Source organism: Mastomys coucha, unplaced genomic scaffold (assembly GCF_008632895.1).
Source record: "Mastomys coucha isolate ucsf_1 unplaced genomic scaffold, UCSF_Mcou_1 pScaffold20, whole genome shotgun sequence".
Taxonomy (NCBI): domain Eukaryota; kingdom Metazoa; phylum Chordata; class Mammalia; order Rodentia; family Muridae; genus Mastomys; species Mastomys coucha.
In genome coordinates this window covers 81,638,518-81,660,759 of record NW_022196903.1, presented here as the reverse complement: position 1 = coordinate 81,660,759, position 22,242 = coordinate 81,638,518, and the positions used below count along the sequence as shown (strand labels likewise).

The 22,242-nt window shown below is 44.5% G+C and overlaps 1 protein-coding gene across 1 annotated transcript in view; it reads right to left on the bottom strand.

Moving 5' to 3' along the window:
- Rpn1 (ribophorin I) overlaps positions 1–22,024 on the bottom strand; it is a 25,321-nt gene extending 3,297 nt beyond the window's left edge. Inside the window, exons 1-9 of the mRNA XM_031382489.1 lie at positions 21,706–22,024; positions 17,997–18,061; positions 15,671–15,977; positions 9,795–10,004; positions 7,810–8,002; positions 3,491–3,590; positions 2,102–2,240; positions 1,895–2,014; positions 496–741 (exon numbers count right to left, since the gene is read on the bottom strand). Coding sequence (XP_031238349.1) covers positions 496–741; positions 1,895–2,014; positions 2,102–2,240; positions 3,491–3,590; positions 7,810–8,002; positions 9,795–10,004; positions 15,671–15,977; positions 17,997–18,061; positions 21,706–21,969 — 1,644 coding nt within the window. The 5' untranslated portion in view covers positions 21,970–22,024. The remainder of the gene's footprint in view (positions 1–495; positions 742–1,894; positions 2,015–2,101; positions 2,241–3,490; positions 3,591–7,809; positions 8,003–9,794; positions 10,005–15,670; positions 15,978–17,996; positions 18,062–21,705) is intronic.
- Between the last annotated feature and the right edge of the window lie 218 nt (positions 22,025–22,242).

Below are 22,242 nucleotides of genomic sequence, written 5' to 3'. Positions count from 1 at the left end.
GTACTGCAGAAGGATCCTGTGTGTGCCGCGTTGTTCCTGCTGGCGGGAGATAGCGCGGGACAGATAGATAGATAGATAGATAGATAGATAGATAGATAGATAGATAGATTTTTTTTTAAAGACAAGATCTTCATCTCATTATGTGGCCTGGGTGGATGTCATATGAAAATACACACTTCCAGAGTGCTGGGGTTACAGGCATGGCCACCTAGAGCTGAAGACTAGCATCTGGGAGGAGAAGCACTGCCCTGCCAGTCACATGGACACAGAGCTGCAGAACTCCAAGCCAGCCTACAGATACCAGGAAGCTTTCTGTCCCACCACAAGCACTGAAAGCACTCGATGAGCCTGTGGTTCTGCACATGGGAGGATGGGAGAGCCACTGGAGCCTCGTTTAGCCCAAGGAGTGGGATGGATGCTGTTTTCAACCAGAAACAGTCCTTGGAGTGCAGTGTGGTGGCCACAGAAAAGTGACTCATGACACTCAACACTTACCCTGTCACACAGGTCAGAGCCCTCCGTCTTCAGCCTGGATTGCAGCACAGCAATCTCACTGGTCACAGCTTTGTGCTCTGTCTCTAGGCTCTTCTTGCCACTATTGAGGGTAGAGATATCCCGGGACTGCTTGTATCTATTGACAGTCTCATCAAAGTGGCGGTAGAGGCCTAACCTCTTGTTGACCAGGGTTAAGACCTGCTCTGTGATACAGGCCACTTTCATCCTGGCTTCTGCAGCTGGATCCTGGAAGGTAGAGAGACACCATGTCTATCATCAGGCTCACTCTGACTTACCTGCCACAAGCCAACAGAGGTCACCTCAGAAAACCAGGAGTCAACCCCTTCTGACAATGAGGACTAGGCTCAAAGACTGGAGGAGGCACCAAGGTACAGCAAGCATCACTTTTCTGTTCCCTAGGCACATGGATATAACCAGGAAAATAATGGTAGACTGAGGCATGAAATTGGCACAAGAGCTCAGCTCCAGTCATGGAAGACTTCAGGGAGACCATCAGGCGTCACTCCTAAGGTTTTAGAGGACTTCAGGAAACATCGTAGACTCTTCCTACCATTAACATCCCTTAGAGGCCCCACCCTGTATAGATCCTCTCACTATTCATCCTGACAAGGCCTATGCAACAACTCTGCTGGCTTAGGTCTGGTGGACACAAGTTACTTTTACATAATAAATCCTTAGAACACTACATGAATAGGATGCTTCTGGTGCCTAGGACAGGGCTTCAGGTTCCCTTATAAAACAGTACTATTGCTAATAGTGAGAAAGGATGGAGCCGAAGGAAAGGAAAGAGACAAAGATGACCTGAAGACACTTCCACGCCCCACAGCCCCAGGGAAGGTGGCCTTCAATTAGCAAGCAGAACTCCACGGATGGAAAGAAGGTAGTAGACTACCCCATGTCAGTGGGATCTGAACTCTTATGTCATCTTCTCACAAGGAGCGTGCTCCCACTGGGGAAGGGACAGAAAGTATTGCTGACATGGCCAAGGGGGCACCCACCTCCATGTTCAGAAGAGTAACAAGGAGCAAAACAGCAGAATAACCATCACCAATCATTCAACTATTTTCTGACCTCACCTAGTGTCCAGGTTGCTTCTACAAACAAAACAAAGGTCGGGCAATGGTGGCACATGCCTTTAATCCCAGCACTTGGGAGGCAGAGGCAGGCAGATTCCTGAGTTTGAGGTCAGCCTGGTCTACAGAGTGAGTTCCAGGACAGCCAGGGCTACACAGAGAAACCCTGTCTCAAAACAAACAAACAAACAAACAAAAACCAAACAAACAAAAAAATCAAAACCACAAGGTCTTGTGTGGCTTTCGGTGGAGATGTGTGTGACACATCATGAAGGCATTAGGACTAGAAGAAGAGAGCAGAATACCTTGGTGATGGAAAAGTCCAGACGGACATAGATGATGACGGTGAAAAACAGAATGTAGAAGGCAGCCACGACCAGCAGAGGCTCCTGCAGCATGAGCACCTTGTTGAACGTGTAGTGCACCTGTGAGCCAGGAGGAAGGTGTCAGAAGACCAGCTCAAGTCCACAACCCAAAGCCACTGCCAACAGCCAAACAGCAGAGCCACTCACCACAATGTCCTGAATGTGCTGCTCCACGAGATTCTTCTTATAAGCAACGATCACTGGGCGGCCGAATGTGTCGAGGTAGGTGTAATGCAGCTCATCTGGAGCACGGCTAATATCATAGGGACTGTCTACCTGGATGTTTCTGGAACGCACACACACACACAACACAGTTACAGCCCCATCAGAGGAGGGTGTGGGCTGCAGAATTCTAAGACTAAGGGGCTTCAAGAGGCTAAATTCACACACTTCACCCTGCCTACTGCAGGCATGTGGCAGTCCTTCCCTCCTGCTGACTCACTGTCAGCCCACAACTGAACTCACATCTCCTTTAGTGCTCATGAAGATAGTGTACAGCTTCCCAGTGCAGTCCACCCAGGAGTCTCCCAGAACCTGAGGAGTGCCTTGGGAGCTATTAGGAATGTTCTTTCCTTGCACAAATCAGTCTCTTTCAGGACTAGGGAACATACAATACTTTCTGGTCAGGATTAAAGTCCCCATAAGAATAGTATCACAATACTTTAGATTGAAGGAATAATCCCTCCCATGAACAGTCAAAGCACATATCATCCTGAGTAGATCTACGAACCAACAGAGACCAGAAACTAGATAAAGTGACACAAAAGTATAAGCAGCTCACACTAAGGGCAGGAGCCCTGTAAGTGCCCATCTGCTCCTACCAAATGGATTCCTCCAGCTGCCCCCGGCTCCTTCCTCAGGTCAGCGATTCTCCCGTGAGCACACACACCAGCAGTACTGGGGCTTGAACCCAGAGTCTCATGAACAGTCTAGCAGGCACTCTACCACTGAACTACATACACAACTCCAGTCTTGACCTTCGTTCCTTTGTTTCCAAACCTAGCTCTAAGTTAAACTCTCACTTTATCAGCTATCTCTTACCCAAACTGACCAAAAATGACTCCTCCTGTTTGTTACAAAAGACTCTAAGATAGGAAAGTATGGAACCACAGCTGAACTGTTAGCACAGCACAGAATATACTTTTTTCTTTTAAAGACAAGCACTTGCTACATGTAGCCCAGATTGGCCCGGAACTACGTAGTCCAGTTGGGTTCTAACTTGATATCCTCCAGGCTCATCTCCATCCACATTCTTCCCTGGCGTTAGACTGAAACCATTACTCTGTCTTACTGAGAAAACTCTGACTTCTGCTCCAGGCATATGAAGACACTATGTGTTTGGAAAGTTTCCTAAGTAAATCTTGTGCCCTCTAATTTTTCTTTTCTAGCGTTAGTCAAAAGGTTCCATAGAAAGGGTTCCCAGTCAAAGCTATTTAATGAGTACCTCCACTGTGCCCCTAGAGCGCAGGCCCTCATGAGGCAGCAGGGTGATGCTATCAAGGATGCGGTGTATAGAGGAAAGGAACACTGCCTTACTTGGCTCCCTCAGGCAAGATGATCTTCACTGTCAGAGAATCTATAACTTGCTCATCAAACACGTGGTCTACAAACCGCATCTTCAGTGCATACTGGTCACCTGAAAATCATCAATGCAATGGTGTGAGCAAAATACAAGATGGCAGATAGGAAATTATAAGATATGAACTTTCTCCTCTTACACAAAGGGAGAGGTGTTATCAAGAGTTCGTGGGCAAGAGCCAGTAGGATGAGAGCTAGTGGGGACAGCACAGGCTTTTTGATTTTGGCTCTTTTCCAATCTCCACAGAAGGCAGAAAAATTAAGCAGCAACATCAAAATCCTAGGACCATTAAAACACAGCACCATGCATTCTCTCCAGTTCAGTTCAGCTGTGCTTGTAGACGTCATACATTACCTCACAGGAGGAGAAGGGTGATGGGACCCTCACTTGGGCATCCACACCTCAGACAGTTGTATAATATTATGCCCTAATGTACAGAGCAGCCTCAGGGACTCCCAGGGACAGACTAGAATAGTTATAAAAGGAAAATCAGAGAAAAGAGGCTCTCTATTTATAGCTATGGGAAGCCATCATCCATGCTGACTTTCCAGTGTAGCTAATTTAGGGTCACCCATACACTGCCAGTAGCCCCTCACCTAGATTCTATATGTCCATTAAACACTGGTTCCCCAGGGTAGACTCTAACATTGTTTGTCATTGAGACTTTATAGCGGAAGGGGGCGGTTAATAGACATGGCCTGGTCCTCTCCATCCCAGGGAAAAAGTTCACACAACACATCATCAGCCACAAGACCTGCAGTCGAGCAGTGTCAGTGATGGAGAGAGCAGGGGGGAGGTACATGGCAACTGACGGGACCAAGGAGAGAAGAACTCCAACAGATAAGTTTCTCCAGAGAGCCAAGTGAGCAAATGAATGCCACTGCTGTGTCCCTGGCTCAGCAGGAGAGACAGCCTGCAGAGATCCCCACATCCTAGCTGTCTAGCCCCTGAAAAGTTCACAAGGCTACCTCAACAGCCCTTCTGAAAAGAAATAAAAAACTGTACAATGTAGAATAGCCACGTGAGCAGTTTCTTCCACACCATCTGCAAACAGTACTGGGAACTGGAACCAGGACCTCACACATGCTAGGGAAGCACCCTGCCACTAAGCAATAGCCTCAGAAACCATGGAAGCTCAGAAGGCAAGCTTGGATGCCACATTAGAGTAACAAAGAACTGAACCATGCAAAGGATGTCCTAATAAACCTACTTCAAGTTCATACCAGAAACCAGCCTTAGAAAAGGTAAAGATGCAGGCTGTAGAGACAGCTCAGCAGGGTGAGGGCACTTGCCACCAAACCTGATGGCCTGAGTTCGAGCTCACCATGTGAAAGAAAATAATGATTTCCTCAAGCTGATCTGTGACCTTCAAATAAATGCTGCAGCAAAGGCGCGTGCGCGCACACACACACACACACACACACACACACAAAACAAACATATAAATAATACAATGTGTTTGTTTGTTGGTTTATGGGTTTTCTTTTGTTTTGGTTTTTGGTTTTGGGGTTTTTTTTTTTTGTTTTTTTTGGTTTTTCGAGACAGGGTTTCTCTGTGTAGCCCCGGCTATCCTGGAACTCACTCTGTAGACCAGGCTGGCCTCGGACTCAGAAATCCGCCTGCCTCTGCCTCCCAAATGCTGGGATTAAAGACGTGCGCCGCCGCCACCACTGCCCGGCTGTTTATGGTTTTTTGAGACAAGGTTTCTCTGTATAACAGCCCTTGCTATCCTGGAACTCTCTGTAGACCCGCTGGCCTCAAACTCACAGAAATCTGCCTGCCTCTGCCTCCTGAGGTGCTGGGATTAAAAGTATATGCCACCATGTTCAGCAAATAATATAATTGAGAGAAACAGAGAGACAGAGAAAGAGAGAGAGAGAGAGACACAGAGAGAGAGAGAACATAGAAGACAAATATGCCTGTAATTCCAGCATTAAGAGTAAGAAGCTGGGGCAGGAGGATTTCAAGTTCTAGATCCATTTAGGCTACACAATAAGAATGGCACCATCTCAAAAATTAACAAATTATGAGAGAAATGAATGACTAGCTACAGAACTCTGTTACCCTACAATCCTGTCACACCCTGTGCTCTTCAGAACCAAGGTTTTCCCTGTGGAATAAGACATGAAATATATAAGCAAATGCACTGTAGATGCTTAATGTTTTACAGAGAAATAAAATGTACATTAAGTTCCACAGCAGAAAGGAATAGACAATGGCAAGCTCAGAGCAATGAACATCCTTAGTTCTCATATTACAGACTCAAATACTATTTTTACTAGAGCAAACCAAGGCTTTTCGGAGACATAGCTGATATAAGATCTGGAGCAGAAACTATAATCTGTTTCTTTTATAAGACAGTGAAGCTAATCTTTTTATAAGACAGTGAAGAAGCTAAAAGAGATAGGACCATGTCAAAAATTCAGAAGTTTAATTTGAAGAGGTACTAAAGGGAGATGAATATACACATCAAATAGAATACTAGCAAAGAAATAAATGGACCCTGTACACTGTTTACAAATTTCTAATTATAAAAATGACTTAGAAACTAGAGCAAGTTTGGGGGCAGGGGTTGGAAAAGATGGCTCAGTGATTTAGAGCACTGACTGCTCTTCCAGAGGTCCTGAGTTCAGTTCCCAGCAACCACATGGTGGTTCACAGTCATTTGTAATGGGGTCCAATGCCCTCTTCTGGTGTGTCTGAAGAGAGCAACAGTGTACTCACATACATAAAATAAATAAATCTTTAAAAAAAAAAAAAAAGGAAAAGAAAGAGAGAGAGAAGAAACTGGAGCTGGAACGGCTCAGTGGTATACTTGCTCAAGGCTTGACCCCAGCACAGAGAGAGGAAAAGAAAGGGAGGGACACAGAATACAATCAGTAACAGGTCACGAATCCCTTTCCACACAGCAGCTGCAGCCCATGAACCAAGGGAAGAAGAACCCTTATCAATTCTATTCAGTAAATCAATTAGAGCAAAGGTTTATCTGAGCATCACAAAGGCAAGACAGCACACAAGCTGCTTCCTAAGGAATGGGCATCTGAGACCCCAGTCAGGCCAAACCTCGCTCAGACAAGGGCCATCTGTCAGTTTTCAGGAAACAGGACAGACAGAGGGTATTCACTGTACAGACTGAGCAATCAGAACTCTAGACAGCAAGCTGCAGTGCAAAAGACTCAAAGAGAAATTGTAAAGAAATGGGAAAGAAATCTATAAACTGAGGGACTAAGGAATGTATTTTTAAAAGGACAAAACTTAAATAGTATCTAAAACTATATAAGCAGTAATTTAAACACACATACACACACACACACACACACACACACACACACGCACACGCACACGCACACGCACACACCAAGCTTTTACTCTCAGTACTCAGGAGACAGTGGCAGATAGATCTCTGTGAGTTCGAGTACAGCTTGTTCTACAAAGCCAGCTCAAGGACAGCCAATGTTATAAAGAACCTGGCCTAGAAAAATAAACAAAACAAAAAAGAACATATGCCAGAATGTTTATAATCATGGATTCTGTTTTTAGAGACGGGGTCTCACTAGCACTGGCTGGCCCAGAAGCACTATGTAGACCAGGCTGGCCTGTAACAAATCAGCCTGCTTCTACCTTCCTCTGCCTCCAAGTACTAGAATTAAAGGTAGCTATGTGACACCAAGCCTGGTATTAAAGCTTTTCTTTATTCCTCTTATTTCTGGGCTTTTTAAAAAATAATAATAATAATAATAATGACCTCTAATTAAGAGCTGGGTATGCCTTAGTGACATTTACTTAGATATATGAGGCCCCTAGATTCAGCCTCCAACAATACACAAAAAAATAAAGGTGGTCAAAGAGCAGTGAGCTGGGCCAGTTAGATGGCTCAGCAGGTAAAAGTGCTTGCTACCAGTGCTAGCAAACTGAGTTCCACACCTAAAAACCAAATAAGAGAGAACCAACTCCACTAAAGTGTACTCTGATATCCACAAATGTGCTATGGCATGTACACACTCACAAATAAATAAATGTAAAATAACTGAGAGGAAAGGTAGTTCAAAAACTACCTTAAAAATGTAAATAGCTCTGCTCAGCAGCAGACAGTGTAACTGAACTGACAGCATGTGCAGGCACTGCATTCACAACTGTAATTTACTCCAATTCACAAAAGCACTGGTACCTCACCCTTCTAAGAATACCAAGAGAATACTCTCCTTACATACAAACATTGGTGAAGTTAAAGAAAAAGTTAGCCTTTGCAATCCTATCCTTATTGTGCACCACTCACCCAGATTATAGAGGTATTCGTAGCTTGGGAGGTTGTACCCAACGATGTAGTGTGTCTTCCACCCTCCAAAGAGAGGAAATCGAGGTCGGATTTCCATTTCCACGGAGTCATCCAAAATAAGGAGGTGGCTGGTGGAAACATTCCCAATCTCATCCCGGTAATACACATCCTGGGCAGCAGCAGGAAGGATGGTCTGCAAGAGAGGGGAGATGCCTTCTAGAAACCCTAGGAACCTCTGCAGAAACACAGCCTGCACCAGATCTCGGACTGTAAACTTCAAGATCCTTAACTTTCCCCAAGGTTTCAGAAGGTCTAGATAGCACATCTATTTCTTAATCAAGGATGATAAGTAGATAAATCTTAACAGCAAACAAGATTTGCAAATCCCCTTGTTAATAGTGAAGTTATGAAAAAGGAAATCTATCAAATTACTAGTGGTTGAGTTACAAAGTTCTTCATCTAATATGCTTACACATCCAAGCATACTGACAAACACTTGTTCATAGTGAGCATTTCAGTAATATGTAAATATACAAAAATATTTATAAGGTTTCTCTTATAAGACAAAGGTACATTCAAACTATTAATCTTTTTTATCATGTAGATGACTGAGAGAAGATCATACCTACGCTTTTCAGTTGTGTCTTTCCTATGAAAAGTTCTTTCATTCTTTTAGCCCTTATATTCAAAATCTGCATTACATACACATCACACACAAGCACACAACAGTTAAGTCAATAAATGTAAGTTTTAAAGTCTTTTAATAAACCTCAACTCTGCAATGTAATAGTGTAGCCTGCACTTGAGAGGTAGGCAGCACCAAGGATCTCAAGACCACCTTCTGGGACATACTAAGTTAGTGGTCAGCATCGTCACAAAACACCCGATCTTAAAAAGCAAACAGCAGGGCTGGAAAGATGGCTGAGCAGTTACAAGCACTGCTGCTCAATCATGAGGACCAGAGTTCAGACCCCAGCATCCATGTCAGGTAGTTCCCAAATGCCTCTAACTCCAGATTCAAGGGATCCAACAGTTTTCTGGCCTCTTCAGGTAGGTCACATACACTTGCACAAGACATGCACACACACAGAATAAATCTTTAAAACAACAAAAAAATGTTTAGGTGATGATTTTAGAATTTAGACCATGAATATGATTTTTTTCTTTATTGAAATTTTCTAAAACAAACAAACAAACAGAAAAACCAGTCTAGGTCAGGGGGTTCTTAACCTGTAGGTCATAACCCATTTGGAGGGTCAAACAACCCTTTCGCAGGGGTTATATAAGATCATTTGAAAACACAGATTTTATAATTTTTAATAGTAGTAAAACTGATTTTATGGTTGGGGGGATCACCACTACATGAGAAACTGTATTATAAGGTCACACGCAGTATTAGGAAAGTTGAGAGCCACTGATATGGGGCCAGCCACAGTGGCACATGTCTGTAATCCCAACATTTAGAAGCCAAGGCAAAAGTGTCCTGAGTTCAAGGCCAGTCTAAGGCCAGTCTAAGTTACACAGGGAATTCCAGACTAACCCTGCTGCAGAGAGAAAAAAAAAAGCACTATATATATATATATATGTATATATATATATACATATATATATATATATACACATATATATATATGACTATTTACATGAACACAAGAACTTTTTTTTTAAAGATTTATTTATTATTATACATAAATACACTGTAGCTGTCTTCAGACACACCAGAAGAAGGTGTCAGATCTCATTGTGGATGGTTGTGAGCCACCATGTGGTTGCTGGGATTTGAACTCAGGACTTTCAGAAGAGTAGTCAGTGCTCTTAACCGCTGAGCCATCTCTCCAGCCCTAGAACTTTTTTCTTTAAAGACTCTTCTGAGTAACAGTGATATTCAACATCACCGTTAGTTAATCCCCCCAAACAAAAAAGCCAAAGAAAGGACACACCGATAAAGTCACAGTTCCCACAGTGAGCACGCTGGCCACTCATACCTTAAAAGAGCGAATGGAGGAGATCCCACTGTCAGGCTGCCTCTGGTAATCGTAGCGGGAGAAAGGCCCCTTCAGTACTGCGCCCGTGTGCTTCAAGTCCACGTTCTCTTCCACAGCAATATTACCCCAGTGAGAAACCTCGATGACCCGGGTCATGCTGGTGATGGTCAGGAAAGGGCTATTGTTCTCATAATGTACTTTGAAAGTGTCCTAGACAGGACGGAAACAAGCAGTTCATAGCTTTGGCAACAGAGAAACCCTGCATATGTGCCAATATGTGTGGGCACACCCCTCAAGCCAGAAGAAAGTGCTGGACCTCCTAGATCTTGCATTACAGGAGGTTGTGAGCAACCAGATATGGGTTTTGGGAAATGAACTCAGGTCCTCTCAAAGGGCACATCCTCTTAACCACTTTTCTTTTTTCTTGTTTGCTCTCAAACTTGTCACCTTCCTGACACTGACTGGTGAATGTTACCATTATAGGTCTGCATCAACCACTCCCACCTTTTTTTGTTGTCATTTTTTTGCCTATAATTCCAATACACAAAAGGCCTGAGGCACGAGGATCACCATGAGTTCAGGACCAGCCTAGGAAACAGAATGGCTGGTATGGGTGACACATACTTTTTATCTTTACATGCGTTTATGTTTTGTCGGCATGCATGGCTGTGTGAGGGTGCCAGATCCTCTAGAACTAGAGTTACCGACAGTTGTGAGCTGGGTGCTGGGAACTGAACCCAGCCTCTCTGGAAGAACAGCCAGTGCTCTTAACTACTGAGCCATCTCTCCAGCCCAGCTGCCACACACACACTTTTACTCCGAGCACTTGGAGGCAGAGGCAGGTGGATCTCTGAATTTGAGGCCAACCTATTCTACAGAAGGAATTCCAGGACACCCAGAGAAACCTGTCTCAAAAACCTTAAAAACAAAATAAATATAATGGGCGGAGGTTCAGCAATCTCCATAGCCTTTGCTCTAGATGAAAAACATAAGAAACAATACCGAGTCTTCAATGTGTGGAAAGCCTGCCTCCAAGCGTCTGTGTAATTTAAGTAGATCATCTCCCAATAATATTCAACAGAATCTACATCTATATTTTCAGTAACTCCTCAAGTTCTCTGCCAGCTCTCCCATTGTTAACTTTGTTTTGATTTAATCTCTAGTAGGAATAGCAAGATGGCTCAGCAAGTAAGAGCACTTGCTGCATTCAATCTTTCATGGTGGAGGAGAACTGACTCCCAAGAGTTGTCTTCTGGTCTCCAGGCACGTGCTATGGTACTCATACCAACATACATCATACATAAACAAACACACACACTAAATAAAGTTTAAAAGTCTCTCTGGGGTTGGGAATATGTATATACAGGTCAATGGCAGCCGAGTGCCTGCCAAGTCACAAAGGCCCAACATTCAATGGGGAGTGGGGTTGCTGTCTCTCTGGTCACTGAGTAATCCAATGCCCTTTTATGAACATGCCCATAACTACAGAAAGACAATATTATAAAATTAAAAGTTAAGAAAAATACCCTTCTGTCCAAATCTCATGAAATGTGTAAACAGGTATTTCGTTGTGTATAAACTCCCTTACTCTCTCACTCTATAGCTGTATCTTTTAAGGTTCAATTCAGAATTCTATTTAACACCACGCAGTACCAGTACTGTAAGCACGGTAGCTTCATACTGCTGGAATCATAGGTGCAGCTCACTGAGAGAACCCATCCTTAAGCATACCTAAGACCCTGGGTTCAATCCCAAACACACAAACACATGAGCAAACTCAAACGCACATGCCCACACATGCTCACATACAAATTTACTTATATTTTTAAAATGTTCTTGGCTTTTCTTCTATTTTTGGAACAGGGAACACGTAGCTGTCATATCTGCCTCCTGAGTATTAGTTATTACAAGCAATTGTCATCATTCCCAGTTTAAAATGTTTGTGTTTGAGCTAGGAATGGGAACTCAGCTGGAATTCCACCTGTCTAGGACAGAGGAAGGACTGACATATTTACAAGGCACAGTAACGAGAAGGGGCGGGGCATGTTAGGACTATAGAGAGGTAACAGCTAAAGAGCCCCCTACTGGTTGGCAGTTCACATTCACCTGGCCCCAGACATCAGACACCTGTACACATACCACACACACACACACACACACACACATTTTCTCACAAAATACAAAGGGATTTTGTTTTGTTTTCTTGTTTTTGTTTCATTTTGTTTTGATCTTTCAAGACAGGGTTTCTCTGTGCAGCCCTGGCTTGGCTGTCCTGAAACTCTGTAGATCAGGCTGGCCTCGAACTCAGAGAGCTACCTGCCTCTGCCTCCCAAATACTGACATTAAAGGCATGGCTATCACCACCTGGCTAAGAAGAAAAAAAGAATATTTCTGAGCCCAGAATACTAATGCATACCTATAATACCGGAACTTGGCAGGTAAAGGCAGGATCAGAATTTTGAGTCATCCTCAACTACATAGCTAGTTTCCTAGACTACATGAGACCCTGTCTGTCCCCTCCCAAAATCTATTACTGAGAATATATGCAAAGAAATGTCCATTAATGGATTAAATAAGAAACAAAACAAAATCCTAGCCATTCATCTATGACAAGCTGATAAATAATCTAAGGCAGAATCCAAGAGAAATGGGCTACAAGAAAAAGGCTTACAATGTAGTTATTAAGCAAAAGAATTATGCAATATCTCCTATTACTATCCTCTCTAGTCGAGCATGGTGCTATCCATCTATAATCCCAGCACTCCAGAGGCTGATACAACAGCCTGTGCTACAAAAAGCCAGGAGCAGAGTGGACTCTGTGGAGCCAGTGCTCAGCTCAGTGGCAGCACACTGCTAGCATATGTGAAGTCCTGGGTGTAATCCCCAACTCAGCAAGAAAGTGAGAATGAGCTGCAGCAGGACTGCCAGATTTAAGGAAGTAAGGCCAGTCTACATACATAGCAAGTACCAGGTCAGAAAGAACTGCATGAGAAAGACCCTGTTTCCAGAAACCTTACCAAAATAATTTAAAATAAAAAAAAAAAAAATTTAAAGGAAAAAAAGGGGGCGGGGCAGAGGACCTTCAGAGAAGGAGGCTGGCAAGAAGGTAAGAGCTAGAGGTTAGGAAAGCCCAAACCAAAACAGTGACTTCTAGATATGACTAAAGCACAGCTCTCCTGAACTCACAGCAGCTATGGCTGCCTCGTAAGAACTGCACAAGGGGGCTGGAGAGATGGCTCAGCGGTTAAGAGCACCGACTGCTCTTCCAGAAGTCCTGAGTTCAAGTCCCAGCAACCACATACACATGGTGGCTCACAACCATCTGTAATGGGATCCAATTCCCCCTTCTGGTGTGTCTGAAGACAGTGACAGTGTACTCACATATATAAAATAAATAAATAAAAAAGGACCACACAAGGTTAAGGCAGTCAGCGTTCCAGCAGTCAGCGTTCCAGCATGGAGTGGGAAGGAGTTCATAAGCTCCTGCCCCTAACCAAAGAGCTATGGCCCCAGTAAATGGCTCCACACACAATGTGTATGGACCACAAACTGGACTCAATGGATTATAAAAACAAAACAAAACAAAACAAAAGGACATGAAGCTAGGGGATAGGGAAGTAGGGTGGATCTGGGAAGAGTTAAGGAGAGGAGCAAAAGGTGAATATGATCAGAATATATTGTATAAAATTCTTAAATAAAAATATTTATTTTCCTCAATTAAAAAAAGAGAGAGTAAAAAGGGAAAGTAGAGGAGCAAGGGGAAAAGCAGCTAAGGAAGAGAGAGATCAAATATAATGAGAAAGTGGGAGAAGGGAGATGGCTCAGCAGGTAAGGCGCTTGTCATCACACCGACAACCTGAGCTTAGTCACCAAAACCACACGGTGGTAGGAGAGAAGTGACGCTAGCATGCTGTCCTCTGATCTCCACAGACTAAACAAAGTAAACATCAACAAAAATTTAAAAAGGAGGGAGGGAGGGAGCACTGGTAACTTGTGGGGCAGTGGGCAGTTCTGACAGCCGGAGTCCAGGAGGGCAGCCACCTCAGAACCCCGGAGACCCACTGAACAAAGTAATTTATTCACAAGGGACTTTGTTCACAAGGATTTGTGCCTGAAACCAATGGCTCAGAATTCAGCCCAGACCCCTCACAGTTGCCCCTGCAGATGTGTGCTCTATCAGGCAGACACTGCCTCAAACTTCCAGCATTCTAGCTAGACCTTACACACAGTCATCTGACCACAAGCCAGGCATGCCACGCCCCATACAGTAAAAGGGGTGGTTTGCCCCCTCCTCACTCTCTTACCTTTCCCCTCTTACTCTCCTACTCTTCTCTCTAACTCTCTCACCCTCTTGCTCTCTCACTTCTCTCCCCTCTCACTCTTACTTTCTCTCTCTCTTATTCTCTTGCTCTTACTCTTACTCTCTCTCCTCTCTGCTCTTTGTTCTCTTCTCTGCCTTTCTTCCTCTCCTTCTTTTCTCTCTCTCTCTCCTTCCTCTCCTTTCTTTCTCTCTACTCAACCAGCATATTTCTCCTTCCTACAATAAAATAACTCATTCATACATTGCTTCCTTTTAAATTAAGGCACCGTGCAACAAACAGGCCTGCCCCAGGGAGAGAGAGAGAGACCCAGGCCTCAGCAGCAGGCCGCCTGCCACGAGGGAAAGAGAGAGCCTCAGCCAAGCCAGGGCCGCAGCCCAGACCCCCTGCCTTTGGAACAGTAACTGGACTCCATGAAAGCAGGTGACAGGCAAGTGGCTCTTCAGGAGTCCAGTTCTCCACTTTGACATTTTTGAGACTTTCCACAATAATTTTTTACTTTATGTGTATACCTGCATGTATGCCTATATGAGCCACAGGCATGTGATCCCCAAAGAGGCGGAAAGACAGCATCAGATCCCACAAGATCAGAGTTAGTTGTGAGCTGCCATGTGGGCCTGGGAAGCCAGCCCAGGTCCTCTGAGAGAGCAGCAGCCTAACTGCTGAGTGAATGATTTGTTGTTTTCTCTGTAGACACAGGGTCTCACTGTGTGTCCCTGGCTAGCCTGCTTCTCTAGGTAGACCAGTCTGGCCTCAAACTCAAGAGTTTCCCCAGCCTCTGTCTCCACTATACCACCTTGCCCCACAACAAAATTTTAATCATGAATTGTTTTCTCTTCCACAGTCCCAATCCCAAGGTTCTTACCTCAGCCTCTGGTACACAGCCACCCCAGTGTCTCTCTCATCCATCACTACCCTACCCAGAATACCTCACTGCCTTCTCCCATGATGCTCACTTGCCAGCCTCTAAACTCAGTTCTCAAGAAGTTAATGGGAGGGAACTGGCAAGATGGCTCAGCAGGTAAGAGCACTGACTGCTCTTCCGAAGGTCCTGAGTTCGGATCCCACCAACTACATGGTTGCTCACAACCATCGGTAATGACATCTGACGCCCTCTTCCAGTGCGTCTGAAGACAGCTACAGTGAATTACGTGGGAGCGAGCAGGGCCAAAGTGAGCAGGGCCAGCAGAGATCCTGAGTTCAATTCCCAGCAGCCACACACATGATGGCTCACGGCCATCTGTACAGCTACAGTGTACTCATACACATAAGATAAATAAAATAATAATAATAAAAAAAAGAAGTTAATGGGAGCTGGGCAGTGGTGACACATGCCTTTAAACCCAGCACTTGGGAGGCAGAGGCAAGGGGATCTCTGAGTTCGAGGCCAGCCTGGTCTACAGAGTGAGTTCCAGGACAGCCAGGACTACACAGAGAAACCCTGTCTTGAAAAAACCAATGGGAGTAAGTCACTTCAAGTTAAGTTCAGAACAATTTCAGAATGCTACTTAGCATGACCCATCCAAGCACGGCAGTGAGATGGTCTCTGAAACCTACCTGACTGTAGGCAGGGATGTCTTTAAAAGGCCCATAATCTAGGACGTCTTCAGATCGTGAGGGGTTCCCCAGCTTGGTATAGCTTTCCACATTTCGGGATGCCAGTTTCACTCGCATGGTCTGGGTCTTTGTTGGATAGGGAGAGTAGAAATAATGATTGCCCTCAAACACCACAAACTGCTTCTCTGACTGAGTGATCTGAGTCGGGTATGGATGAAGCACATGGGTGTAGACAGTTTCCACAACGACTGAGATCTTGGACCCAGGATCAAGAGCAACTGGGAGCTTAACCGTGAAAAATCTCCCACTGAAGGAAGAAAGAAAGAGAATTAAAATTAAAAACACCGGCTAGGCATAGTGGCACACACCTTTAACCTTAGTACTCAAAAGGCAGAGGCAAGCAGATCTCTGTGAGTTCTAGGCCAGCATGGTCTATATTGCAAGCTCTAGGCCAGCCAAGGCTGAACAGACCTTGTCTCAAAAGAACAAAAAAGATTAAAGATACTGAAAACAGAGATATTTAAAGTCACAGTAAATTCTATATTCAAGATAAAAGCTATCACCTTTAATATATTAACGTAAGCCTTTAAAGACAGATGTCCAGATGTTCACCTCAGGTTTTAATAGCAAGAATGTAAGAACTGCAGGGCAGTAGTGGCGCATGCTTTTAATGCCTTTAATCCCAGCACTTGGGAGGCAGAAGCAGGTGAATTTCTGAGTTCGAGGCCAGCCTGGTCTACAGAGTGAGTTCCAGGACAGCCAGGGCTGTACAGAGAAACCCTGTCTCAAAAAACCCAAAAAAAAAAAAAAAGAATGTAAGAACTACCAGAGGCAGTCAAGTGACAGACCTCTAATCCCAGCACTTGAAAGACAAGGGCTTCAAGAGCAAGAATTCATGGTCTTCCTTAGTGACAGAGGGTCAATGAGGTCAGCCAGAGTTATATTAGGACTGTCTCAAGAAACTGGGATGGGCTGGAGAGATGGCTCAGGGGTTAAGAGCACTGACTGTTCTTCCAAAGGTCCTGAGTTCAATTCCCAGCAACCACATGGTGGCTCATAACCATCAGTAATGAGATCTGACACCCTCTTCTGGTGTGTCTGAAGACATCAGTGTAGTCATAACATAAAAGAATAAATCTTAAAAAAAAAAAAAAGAAAGAAAAAAGAGAGAAAGAGAGAAAAGAAAGAAAGAAAGGAAAGAAGGAAGAAAGGGAAGGGAAGGGAAGGGAAGGGAAGGGAAGGAAAGGAAAGGAAAGGAAACTGGGAGACTAGAGATGGCTTAGCAATGTGAGCACTAGCTGCCAGATTTGATTCCCAATACTCACAAAGCTGCACACAACTACACCAGTTCCAAGGGGATATGATGCCCTCTTCTGGCCTCCAAGGGCACTGCACGTAAGAGGTATACAACCACCTATACTAGCAAAGTACCCAATCACACACAAAATCAACTAATTAATTTTAAAAAGAGATCCTGTCTCGCTGGGCGGTGGTGGCGCACACCTTTAATAGCAGCGCTTGGGAGACAGAGGCAGATGTATTTCTGAGTTCGAGGCCAGCCTGGTCTACAGAGTGAGTTCCAGTACAGCTAGGGCTATACAGAGAAACCCTGTCTTGAAAAACAAAAAAACAAACAAACAAAAAAAAGAGATCCTGTCTCAAAAACAAAACTTTTCTTTAAAAATAAAAGTGCTCAGGTCAGGAAGCCATATCGGTGGGTAAAGGTCCTGCTGTCAAGTCTGACTGCCTGAGTTCAATCCCCCAGACCCACAAGGTAGGCGAGAACCACTTCTCAAGTTGTCCCCTAACCTCCAGACATCAGCTGTAGCATGCATGACAGAGAACAAGTAGGTGCAGCCTGTAAACTAATGAATGTGAATTTTCTAAGCCATGAAATGCATTTTTGTTAGGCCCAATAAGTCATTAGTAAAAATTTGAAGACTTTTAAAAATGTTCCCATGGAATTTATTGCTCAGTGATTAGAACATGAACGATTTCACACAGAACTCACAGCATTGCATCTCATATTGCTATGTAATGTTCACAACTGAAACACTTCAAGCTCTCCATCTTCTCTTAGGACAATGTTATCCCCTTCTTGGCTTCAAGTATCAGCTCTGCTTCTCTTCTCACTGCTAGTCCTGAGTAAACAGTGCCCACTTTCCTCATCAGCTCTGCTGACAGCCCAGTCAATCCAACATACAGGCACATTCTCAACAGGATTCCCTCCTCCAGTGTAGCTAGACAACTAGGGAATGTTTATATCTCAATCTACCCTCTCCCATTATCTGGTTAATTCACCTTAGAGACACCTTGGTTAGCTTACCTTTTCCCTTTAATTTTGGTTTCTCGTACTTCTAGGTTGTTGTCTTCCTCATCTTCTCCCTTTATCTATAACAAGGGGGAAAAAGAGTAGTTTATTCTTATTTGTTTGCAGTTCTAACTTTTTTTTTGGGGGGGGGGGTTCAAGAGAGGGTTTCTGTATAGCCCTGGCTGTCCTGGAACTCACTGTAGACCAGGGGGGCCTCGAACTCAGAAATCCACCTGCCTCTGCCTCCCAGGTGCTGGGATTAAAGGCTTACGCCACTACTGCCCAGCTGCAGTTCTAAATTTTAAGCCAATTATTAACTAACTGTGGTTTGATTGAGAATGCCCCCCAAAGGTTCATGCTTAAGTATTTGGTCCCCAATTGGAAGTTTGACTTCTGGGAGGATTGATATCTAGGACATGGGTGGGTTTTGAGCTTTCAAAAAAAAAAAAAAAAAAAAAACCTCCAGACATTCCCAGTGTGCTCTAAACATCTTGCTTGTGGGTCAAGATGTGCTCTAGCTACTGGCCACCTGCTACCTCTGCTCCACGATCATGGACTGTCTGAAACTCTAAGTGTCAAGTAAACCTCTCCATAAGTTGCTTTGGTCTTGATGTTTTATCACAGCAGTAGTAAAGAAACTAATATACCAATTATCTTACAATATTTCCACTAATGTAACTTCAAAATTTCTTTCTTTTGTGTTATTGTGGGATGTGTGTATATGAATGTTTGCCATAGCACATATGTGGAGGTAAGAGGACAACTGTCGGGAATCGTTCTCTCCCACTGTTTCTGCCATGATGGACCCAAGCTTACTGGCCTGCAAGTCTCCAGGTGATTCATTTGTCTCTGTCTGTTTTCCATCTGAAGGTACCAGTGTACTGAAATTACAGATGTGGACCACTGCATCAGGCAAACTCCTGTCATCAACAGGCTTGTACCATAAGTGCTTCTACCCCCTGTGGTGTTGGAGATGGATCCCAGGGCCCTCTCCAGGCCAGGTAAATAAATACCTTTATCAGTGAACCACATCCCAATCCCAATATTTTTTTTCCTCTGAAACATAAAATTTAACCTGAAACAAAGACTTACTGGTGTACAGAATAAGTTCTATAAACATCTTATAAACATTTTCCTGATCAATCAAAAACACATAAAGACCTTATCTCCACATTCACTTCCTAAATGGTCCAAAGACTTCTTTCTGAATATTTTTTTATACTCAAATATCTGTAAGCACAAAACATAAGGAAATAGCATAAGTCCTATGTGTAACCAGAGTGGGTGCCGTGGCAAAGGTCTTAGGGGAAAGGGCCCTGCTGGGCACCATGGCACACTCCTGTACTCTCATCCTTCACTGCCACCAGCCATGTGACCAGGTAACTCCAAAAGGTTGCTGACGCTTCCTGAGGGGTTATCTGGAGCGTAACACTGTGGCAGTCTGTGGAAAACATACATGCACTCCAGTGACTCGTGGCTAGCCTAACCTAATGCCCACCAAATAAAACTACACAACAGAGAACATAATACTACCGAGAATAATTTTATGTGTTGTTCTCAGACCTGCACTCAAAGCCTGGTGCAGCTTAGCATGTACTTTACCACTGCACCACACCCCAACCCCACAGGAAATTGTTTTCTTTTGAAACAAGGTCCCAAATAGCACAAGCTAGCCTCAACCTCCCTTTAGGATGACCCTAAACTATTGATCCTCCTGCCAATTGCTGGAATTATATAGGCAATTATCACTATATTCCAACTCCAAGAGCAATTTTTAAAATATTATCTTTACTATTTCAGTATCTTAGTATTTAGTTATATAATCATCCTCAATGATATCAGATTGAAAAATGTTTAAAATGCCATTACTTTGACTAAACTCTTACTACAAGTACACTCTTGCTCATTCAGAACTCTTTGTTAATGTATCTTACTTGTACTCATAAAAAAATATTCATTACTTAATAAAAGGTAAGAGAGCTAGGCAATGGTGATACACAACTGTCGTCCCAGTACAGGGAACAGAGAACCAAGATGATCAGCAGTCAAGATCATTTTTAGCTATCAGCATTCTGGAGGCTGAGATAGGATTCCAGGTTCCAAAACAGTCTGAGGGCTACATAGCAATTACCTGTCTCAAAACAGTGAAAGAGAAAAAAGATGGTTCAAACTACATAATCCTACTCTCCTACTAGCTCCTTTAAAGGTTCCTGTAACCCATCCACCTCACCCAAGTTTCCAAGGGGGCAATGTGTGCTCTTTCTTATGTTTATCACCCAGTTGTTTCTCACCTAGGTAAGAAGTATAAGCTGATCTTCCTCCGCAATTAACACAACTGTGAAACTAACACAGGAACACCCAAGGGTATGGAACAATTTGGGGGGTTAATAAGCTCCAAAGCCAGAAACTTCCAAAGCCATATCTATGCCTCAAAAGTTTGCTACAGGGTGGCGAATATTCTTACAATACCTGCTGCAGCCTTCTTGTTTCCTAATCTTTTCTTTTTAATGTACATGGGTATTTTGCTTGCATGTATGTTTGTGTACCCTGAAACTGGAGTTACAGATGGCTATGGAATTGAACTTGGATACTCTGAGCCATGTGAAGGGACCCAACTTGTATGCATTTTCCACCAGGACAGCAGGGTGGCAAGCATCTGCTGTGATCTGATTATATACTGTGACTGTCATCATTAAGTCATGACTGTTTTTTTCACAAAACAGGGCAGAACATCCAAAACATTCGAGGGTGGAACTGCAAATTAAACGAAGTCATGAATGTCTTTCCAGAAATATTTGGGGAAAATCATGCTTCAGCATGAACAAGCCTTCCATGTAAAGGGGACAGGAGTCACTTCAGTGGCTATTATAAGTCCAGCTTTATAGCTCCACACAGTTAAAAGAACGTGGTGTGCTTAAAAATGTTATACTGTAATGACTAGTCTCCTAGTAAATTGGGTAATCACTTAATGAACATAGTTAATGAGAACAGTAATAAAAAGTAACCTGTGTGGATAGTCCCTCTATCCCCAAAGCCAGCGATTTCTTTCCTTGAAAGGTGTAAAAGTACAGAAGGCTAAATGCTGAGGTGTTCCAATGAGAGGCGGTGGGGAGACAGAGACCTGGGCTTCACCGTTCTGAACAGCTTTGGGGGCCGACTCTTCAAAATAACTTCAATTTGTCTGAACATTAAGAAAGCGTTAAGCAGCAGCTTTCAGAGGAGTGTTATTTATATTAACCGGGTGTGAGGAATGACAAACTTTAATACCAGAAACCTGCTCTATTTCTGAACGCTGCTGTCTAGTGAGAACAGACTACACCAGTCAACTGCATTCAGGAAATAATGTCTTAATTCACGGATAGTCCTCCACCAGACGAGCACGTCCAGGGGATAGAAAAGAAGTACCCGGCCACAGCCAAGACCCTCCAGAGGTGTGGAAGGGGGTCGCCAGGGGACCAAGGGGTCGCCTCGGGCTCCAGAGCAGCCACGTGGGCGGTGCCCCACTCTCGGAAGCTTGTGCTGACGTGTCCGAGAGGACACGCGGACAAGAGGGACGGCGGACCCCGACCTCTCCGCTGTCCCCGCCAACACCTGCCTTCCAGACAACCAGACGCCTAGTGGATCCCTAACGCCCTCAACTTCCCCGCCCCTCCCCGAACTCTCCAGGGATCCCGATCGCCTCGGGCATCCGGCGTGAGGCTCGCCGGCTCCTCCCTCCGCTCACCTGCACGCCTAGGTGCGCAAGCCGTGACTCCAGTTCGGGCTCTAAGGCCAGAACGAAAGAGCTGGCTCGTGAAGTGGAGCCGCCGCCCGGGTGTGCCAGGACCACCTCAGCCGTCACCTTGGCTAGGTGGCTGCTCAGGTCCACAGTGCGCTTCACGTCCTCGTTGACCAGCGGCGGAGCCTCCGAGGAGGCGCCGCCGGGCGTCGGGGCCAAGGGCCCGAGACATAGCAGCAGCAGCAGCAACAAGACGACCGGCGCCTCCATGACCGCGAGCTGAGCGCCACCGACACGCGCCCCGCCCCCTCGCCACGGCGCAACCGCTGATTGGCCAACAGCACCACAAGATGGCTGGACCCGGTCAGAAAGGACCCCGTCTCCGGGACAACCGGGCGACCGTGGGCGCCTGACTGAAAATCTAAAAGTGCAGGCGTACTTCTTGAGGCACTTATTAGCCATATTCACCCGATTTCCTTATCTCCTGTCTATTTCCTTCATGCTTATGCAAAAAACTCTGGCCTCTCAGCTAAGAAACAGTAT